Raw genomic sequence first — 8,547 nt, 5'->3', positions numbered from 1 at the left:
TCTGACATTCTAAATCTTCCATACAAAACCCAACCTAAGATAATCTAAATAATAATGATAATTTACTATAATAATATACTTTGCACCATACTGAAGATTGTATAGCATTGAATATAAATTTGTAATTTGTAAACTCTGCCACTGGCACAGAGTGCTTGAGCAAAGCTCCTTAAATCACTCCTTAATTCTCTCAGTCCTGGAGAAGAGCAATTACACATATTTCCTATGCATAGTAGGAATACATAGGGGGCTCGCACTGGATTGTTTGGGTTTTGTCCCTGATCCAGGCATTCTTTTCTCACCTCTTTTAATACGTTTCTTCTCTCATGGCTCAAACTGACTGGGAGTGTTCACGCATGTGAGGGCATAGGAAAAGGAACAAAGATCCCAAACCTACTTTAGCCCCAGGCCTTGAAATAACCCTCCTCCTCTTCTTTCAAAGGCAGGGACAGAACTGCACCAACCCCCATAAATTTCCCTGGCTCATATGTTTTCCAGCCTGCGGGCTCCAACTCCTCTTCTTCACTCTTATCACACTCAGGTAGAACATTAGAGATGATCTGATTCCATCTCTGGAAACCACACTTCCCTAGATCAAAAGGATACCTACACATCAGGTATAATTTAGGCAGTCAGGAGGCTACAACGTGAAATAGGATTAAAGTGTATCCAAACAACAAAGCTTGGTCCTCAACTATCCCAACTTAAAGGGGTTTATTCCAAAAAGATAAAAAGAAAAAGTGTCCTGAAATTAATCAGCAAAAATATACTGTCCCAGACTTACCCTTGCAGTCTTAAGATCCGTTCACATTTTGATTGATGGCTCTGCTTAAAATTGTGTCATTGATAAATTGATGAATGCAGTCTGATCCCTCAGTGTGTTAAGAGAATTTTAAAGACCCCTTGGAGGTCAGTACAGATACCTCAGTAACGCTCTGGCTTCTTTCCCTACACGCCCCCTCATGCACAAACCAATTTGGGACCCTTTCCCTTTTACATTCTATTATTCAGAATTTAAAAGAGTGAATTAATGAGTCTTGCTTCCTGATGGGCCGCTGTTGTCTGCATAGCTTAATTAGAATAATCTTTCTTCATGGGTCAGGACACACGGAGCCCAGCAGTGCTGGAACATTTCACTGGAAAATGTAATGTAAAGAGCTCCATAGGAGTGAATGGGACATCATGCAGAGGATACATAGTGAGACACATCTACCTCTGACTATGATCAACCATAGGTCAGTTATACAGTATGGTAATCAGTAGTGCATGACAACCAATCAAAATAAGACATCTGTGTTTGGTGTGTTGTGGTTTATTTGTTGTCAAAGGGTTGCCATTTGTTAGCATCTGTGAGAAAAATATGGAGTGAAACTGAAGCTGAATAGACCCTTTTTACAGCAGTCATTTTGACATGTCAAATTGCTGCACTGCAATAATTGCTGGACCAGAGCGTCATTAATGTTATTAGTTCCAAAGATACTACTCTGATACTTGGGTGTTATGATAATATATACTATAAAACCAAAACTAAATGATTTCTATGGCGCTAGCTATTCTTTTAATATCTCTGGTGCAGTTTCAGCATGGTATTTGGCCCATGCTGAAACTGTTGCCAATCAATGAGAAGGACTGTTGGATTGCATCAATGAGATGAACCTGGATTTTTCACAATATAAAATTACATATACTATATACACTACGATTAGCTATAAAAACAGGCAGGTTTAGAGAAAAGGCTTATCTTGTTATGTGATTCTGGTGAGGTTGAAAACAAAGTCTATTTCATGTTATTGTTCAGTGAATGATGATTTCAGGGCTACTCTCTTTAGTGAAATGTCCTTCTGTAATGATGAGTTCTTCTGGATGAATGATTATAAAAAACTTGAGCTGTGTTTTAGGAAGGAACCTTTACTGTGGCAGATTTCCTTTGTAGAGACAAGTTTTTTGTTTGCAACGTAATAAAAAAGAAGAGAAGTGAGATAACTAATTAACAACATAACTAATTAACTAAGTAAATACATTATGATATTAAAACAACTAATTAAGAGAACTGTGCTGCCTTGGTGGTGGTATGTGTAGTGATTCTAAATTGCCTTCTGCCATCTTAAGGTTGGTGAGGAACATTAATTACAGTGATTATAATAACTTACTGTACAATACTGTACAGACAGACGGACATTACTATAATTATTGTAAACAACAAGATAAAAAAAAACAACATAATAAAAGCAACACAATACAAAGCAGAGTTTGTGTAGTTGCAAGTGCCTTTTATTCATTTCTCAGACACAAAAGCACATAACCCAGAGCACAAGGGGACTAGAGGGTGTATGAGAGGTGGACTTCCTGTGATGAAGGAGAAATGATCCAAAGCAAAGTTTGGACAGAAATGTTATCACTCAGGCTGAGCAAAGCAATTCAGTGGAATTTTTTTTTTTGTTGACTTGCAATAACAAATCATACGTGCACTTCTTATTTCCATTATTAAAAAACACATTTCTATAAATTATTGTTAATGTCGTCGGCGGTGGCGTCTCACACATCAGCTGGCGGCTCTGACATCAGCCAGCAACAGTTCGTTTTCAGTCCGTGATGTTTTGTGATGATTTTTTTCCCTCTTTCTCTACAGTACAAATCTCCAGCTCCATGTTCAAGTGATTTCAGCTGTCAATAAACTTAGGTCTCTGCAAAATAAAATGCTTTAACAACGAGAGTCAAAGCTACAATTTGATCAAACACAGTTCTGCAGTTGACACAGCACTGAAAATGACAGTAGAAGAACTCACTTATACTGTAAACAGATAGCAATTACAAATTAACCTGATCCACAACAGTAATATATTATTCAATTATAATTTCTTCTCTACTTCTCATTTATACAACACTGTCTTTAAAGTCAACATCTTTAATTTCTTAACATGACATGTAAGAAAGAAGAATGCTACATTAGCTTCGAGTAAGATATATATGTGTACATATGTACATATATCTATATATATATATATATATATATATATATATAAAAGCTGAATTATCCTTTAAAACACTCCACAATATCAATATTCTTTTTGTGAAACCATTACATGGTCCAGTCCATTTTACCTTATCTACCAACACATTCTACAAGGCTCTATAGTGGAATGGATTCAGTACATGTGAATGTTCGACTCTCAACAGCCGTGTTAAATTTCACTAAAGCAACCAGTTACACCTCCCTGAGATGAAGACCATACCGAAATGAAAGCATCTTAACCAGAGGAAGTATTTCTACGCTTATAACACTGACCACATACAGTAAACTGTATATGCTGCATTACACAGCAAAAGAAAAATCCTATTTTTTATTTGTGGAAGGGATCATGTCTTCTAATATCTGTTTAAACTGGGAAGAATCTAATTATTTCAACTGGAGTCTAATTTTTGTAGCATTGGGCATCGTTTCTGTTGGTTATGATAACAATGTCCTCACCAAAGCAATTGCTGAGATCTGGGGGCACAAAGCCATTGCTCAACACAACAAATTGGGGTAAGAAACATGATCGGTCAGACAATCAGTTTTTCTAAACCACTTAACTTGGAGGTAAAACCGAAGGTGAGCACACCCAGAATGTCGGTAATAATCCCTCATTGCACAGAAAACACTGTTTGCCAGTCTGTAAACCATGATGGATATTTACAATGGACAGTCTGGGTGGAAACAGTGTCTGTTAGGGTGGCCTTATGGACGGGTTATGGTGGATTAAAACTATGGTATTCTGACGGTGGTCTGCTCCCTTCGGGGTTGAGGTAAGTCACTGCCACAAGTGAAGTAGTTGGGCTGCATGCAGGTGAACGTGAACAGGGGTCTGGAGACGTTCATGTGGCTGTTTCTTTTATATTTATACTTACAACTACTATAGTGTTTACGCTTTTTTTCCAGACTCCCGTCCCGACAGGAGTTGGATCAACCAATCAGCTCGCGAGGTTGTTGAGATTGGGCGATGCACGGGTTGGCGCCTCCCTTCTTTATCTCATTTTTACCCATGACACCCTTCTTTTTGTAGGGGTTAGGGTTACGTTTCCATGTATCTTTGCAGAAGCTCAATTCCCACTTTAGACATGGGGTGAGGAGCTCAGACATTTGGAAGGAGCTGGGAGTGGAACCTCTGCCCCTCACGTTGAAAGGTGTCCAACTGGGTGGAGAACCTGGGGCAGACCCAGAAAACGCTGAAGGGAATACATAGCCCCCAGGAGGACCAGGAGAACAGGGGGCTGGGGAGAAGCATATTTGGGGTACCTTGCATAGCCTGCTGCCACAGCAACTGCAACCCATATAAGAAAATGAATGGGTGTATGGATGGAGTTTGGGTAGTATATCACAATTCGCCTTAATTTTCTCTTCCATATAAGTTGGGCTAAGTTGGGGTTTGTTTAAAACCTGTCTGATCATTTGACTGCTCGTGTTTCTTGCCTTGCCAGACCTTTTTTTTTTTAGCAGCGTTCCCAGATCTCAACAATAATTTGGTTGAGTTGTTGTTATTATTACTGATAAGAATGTGGGCTAAAACTACAAAAATAAGACCTAAGTTAAATCGTAATGATCCTTTAAAAGCTTTAAAAATGATCTTCTGTTCCTGTGTATTAGCATTAATACTATTGGTCTCCTTAAAGCACTGCCACAGACAGAAGCCATTTACTGTTCAGTACAGCCCATACAAGATAATACCTTTACAGCATATAACAACCAACCAACCAGTGTCATTATTGCCATCAACCCCTTTAAGCTGCAAGGGGATTTAGCTCCACTGCAAGCATGTATGCAATAACAGCATTATAGTTGAGTTGCACTGTGTGTACCGTACAGAATCTGAGGGCAAAGAGAATGATTTACTCATAGTTAAAGCCCACAATGCTAAATAATGTATAGCTTTTGATTTCAAATAAATATGCTCTGTTTCATTCAAGTAAAAGCAAACAAAAAAAATTAAAACCCCTCACATTCCCAAGTCAAAATTCCACTTACAGTACTTAGCATCCTGTGGAAAATAAAGTATAATTTAGTCCATGCATTTTTAGAAAATCTGCAGTGTATCAGATCCACTTTGATGCTCTCAGACTGTCAGTGGATAAAAAACACAGTACGCAGCTGCAGTGGAATGTCAAAGGTCAATGATTTAAGAGTGGCCAGTGATGCGGAGAAACTGTTTAAACTGTACTGTATACCGACAGGTGAGAGAGTTGATGCAGTGCTAGAGTGTTACAAAAAAACCCTCTTTATTTTCCTCCCTCAGGGTGGCCAAAATAGACTGAAAGACAGAAGAGAGAGAGAGAGAGAATCAAAATGAAGTGGAGGAGAGCAGAAGCAGGGCAGAGGCAGAAAAAGCAGGGCAAGCTGACCACAGCTTGTCTGACATCAATCCAATAGCTGGTTTTTATCTTCGTCCCACGCTCACTGGACACATATCTGATTCTTCAGACTGTTGGAGAAAGACAGAAAGAGAGAGGGAAGGGTCACGTTTATCAGTTATACACTGAAAGTTTCATATTTATTCAGTTACAACTGCAATAAGCAAATCATTTCTGTAAAAATGTCACATCTTATCAGCCATATTCACACATAATATGTCATAGATTTGCACTTTTTCCCACAAAATTAACTGTAGTGTTGGTTGTGGTCACCTTTCATTTACAAAAAAAGATGATGATGATGAAAATTTAGAATAATTCCAGTTTATTACAAATTGGGGCTTTTTTTCATGGTTATCATTCCTCTCGATGATAATATTATACTCACTACGGAAATTGCTGCGATCTGGGAATGTGGTGACATCACTTAACACGAGCAGTCAGATGATCCACCACATCCATCTGGTTTAACCTTGTCCTAACTTACATGCTGTAGTTGAACATGCATTATTTCCAACATTTCGCGTACACTCACTTTCGGTTTTACCTCCAAATAAATTGGTTTAGATAAACTGGCTAAACTGTTGTCAATCGTAAACTGTTATGATAAACTGTTATGATAAACTGTTGTCCACAGAATGGACAAACCAATCACTGAGCCCAATTCTAACCAACCAGAATTATCATTTAAATGGCAATTGTTCTGGCAAATTATTCCTCAAAGCATTCGGTTTTTCTACTTTACTATTACTAATGCTAGAACTAGTAATGGTGTATAGATTCTTTAAGGGACAGGGGAGACAATCAAAAAGCAGCTCCTCTTTTGCAAACATGGTCAGGGCAATGCCCCACAAACTGCAGTTTAAAGCATTCAACCGTAAATCAATTTCAGAGACTTTCCTCCCAAGTAAAACGACACTATCAGTTGTTTTAGCAAATGCTCAAAAAAGACATATGTGTACGTTTAAGTGACAAAGCCCTCTACAGGCCCTAGGAATTATGCCTCTTGTCCGTACAGAGCAAAAGAGGAAGTGGTGTGACGTTGTTACAGTGCCATAAAATCGGGGAGGTCAGGGTGGATGGGTGGGTCAAGAAAATATCGAACTCGAATAACCTTACCCCAGAAGTTATTTTAACCCAAACCATGATCTTCCCCTTATTTTTGTAACTGTGATTTGAAACGTTTTTGGAAGGCACTGACAAGTGATGTTGTCTTGCGATAGGGGTCTCAGATTAGAAAACGTGTATATGTGTTTTTCTGGAGGGCAGTTACAAATGATATATTGTTGTTTTGTTTCAGGGTGATCAGTACTTGGCTAGGCGCACCGCTGCAATGTAAAACAGAACCAAAAAGGACAAGGATCAAGCTTGGCATAGTAAAAAAATGCCAAACTGATATGAATGAGTGATGTTTTCACATTCGGCCTGCAATTCATTTTAGGCACAAGTGTCTGCAGAGAGGGTTAGTCCCTCTCTGGTGTCACCCCCTATGGTAACACTCACACAACACTTGGAGAACATTTTGGCTGACCTTTAGAAAGCAGAGAGCTATTCTGCAAGATGAACAAACTGCTGCAGGTGAGTGGGTGCTTACATCAGCAAACTGTATTGTTCCATTTCTCACGGAACATAAAATGAAATAACCCCAAAGGAAAAAATGTTGAAAAATGTTTTCCTGCTAGTTTCAAGACTCAATTATATTTGAGTGAAAAGTTAAAGTGATTCTTAGAGGTGATTAGTTTTGGCAGTGTTATTCAGAGCAGTGATCCATAATTCTCAAAAGAAAATATCTAGAGCTGTTACGATGGATTGAAAAATCATAATAATAATTACAATTACACATATTCTGATTGTATAATCAACAAGGCAGCAATGTACAGCAGTAGGTTTTATCTGCTAGTCACAAGATTCAAAACTCCCTTTTTCCTGCGTGCTTTATGAGGGTTTTGTTCCACTTCACTACAGCCCTCTTTTTCTCTTCTGACACCCGGTGTCAAAAGGTTGCCATCTAATCCCCGTTGATGTGTGACTGAGTATGTGAGTCCAGCAGCCTGGACCAACAGATGGCCTCATCTTATCAGTTTATCATGGAACAATCGCTGTTCTCCTCTCTCCTCTCCTGTTATACTCACAGACTCAATCGCTCAACCCACTGAGGACTGTGGCAAGACAAGCCAATCAATGGCTGTCAATCTCATAGATAGTATAAACAGTATGACCAGTGCGTTCATGGTTTAATAGCACAGATGGAAATAAATCGAGAGGAAACCTGCAGTGTGCCCCAGTGGGGATACACGGTGACAGCGTAATTGGGGACGGAAACACGACAGATTGAGAGCTAGCATTGTTTTTGTTGCTTTATTTTTACTGCACATAATCAATGCAGTTTCTCTGTCAGTGAAGTGGGAATTGCATGTTGTCTTCGGGTGAACTAAGCAGAGTAATCACACTCTGCTCTGTAAAAGGAACATCCCGCTGTGTCTGTCCCGCGAGGACAAAACAGCTACAACAAACTGTCACGCTTATTTTACTGGAGAGCTTAATGTGACAGAACGCACCAGTGCAGCAGAATATACAATCACACATACACCTATACACACAAAATGCTTTGATTTACTTGGCTGAACCTTCTTTAGCTACTAGATTTTCGACCTCTAACCTTTAAGAAAGACAACAAGCATTTGGGCAATTGTCACAAAAATGTAGGTGTTAAGAACCAAAGACGTACAAATCTTTCATATGGCTCCAGTATCATCCAGCACAGGGGCATAAAAGACGGAATAAATATGGCTTTCAGTCCGATTTTATTGACTTTGTTCTGCACAACTTCCTGCTTTAAATGCAGATATAGCCCAGAGGAATTAAGTTAGAATAAAGCAATCCTCTTTTGATCTTTATGTTTTTTAAAAGATAATTTATTGGCTTTTGCACCACTGACATGTGTGTGAGTTTCTGAAAACTAAAGCTATGGCGGCAGTTTAGTCACAGAGCAAATCAAATTTTTTGGCTTCCCACTTCTGTTAAATGAAATTCTCACAGATTGTCAAACTATCAAAGGAAACAAAAAGCAGATGCTATGTGTTGTAATCTCAGTTCAGTGATAAGAGGCTGATGCACTGAGGAGCACAATGCTGGGCTCCTGACAAAGCTGTCAGGTTACAC

The 8,547-nt window shown here is 39.0% G+C and overlaps 1 protein-coding gene across 3 annotated transcripts in view; it reads right to left on the bottom strand.

Annotated features, from left to right (window-relative positions):
* Positions 1 to 2,249: 2,249 nt before the first annotated feature.
* Positions 2,250 to 8,547, bottom strand: part of zmat4a (zinc finger, matrin-type 4a) — a 134,872-nt gene continuing 128,574 nt past the window's right edge. For all 3 annotated transcript variants that reach the window (XM_044197088.1, XM_044197085.1, XM_044197087.1), the window contains one exon: positions 2,250 to 5,456. In XM_044197088.1, the coding sequence (XP_044053023.1) occupies positions 5,429 to 5,456 (28 nt within the window). In that variant the 3' untranslated portion in view covers positions 2,250 to 5,428. The remainder of the gene's footprint in view (positions 5,457 to 8,547) is intronic.

The sequence above is a fragment of the Siniperca chuatsi genome, linkage group LG5 (assembly GCF_020085105.1).
Source record: "Siniperca chuatsi isolate FFG_IHB_CAS linkage group LG5, ASM2008510v1, whole genome shotgun sequence".
Taxonomy (NCBI): domain Eukaryota; kingdom Metazoa; phylum Chordata; class Actinopteri; order Centrarchiformes; family Sinipercidae; genus Siniperca; species Siniperca chuatsi.
This window is presented reverse-complemented; position numbering and strand designations above follow the sequence as displayed.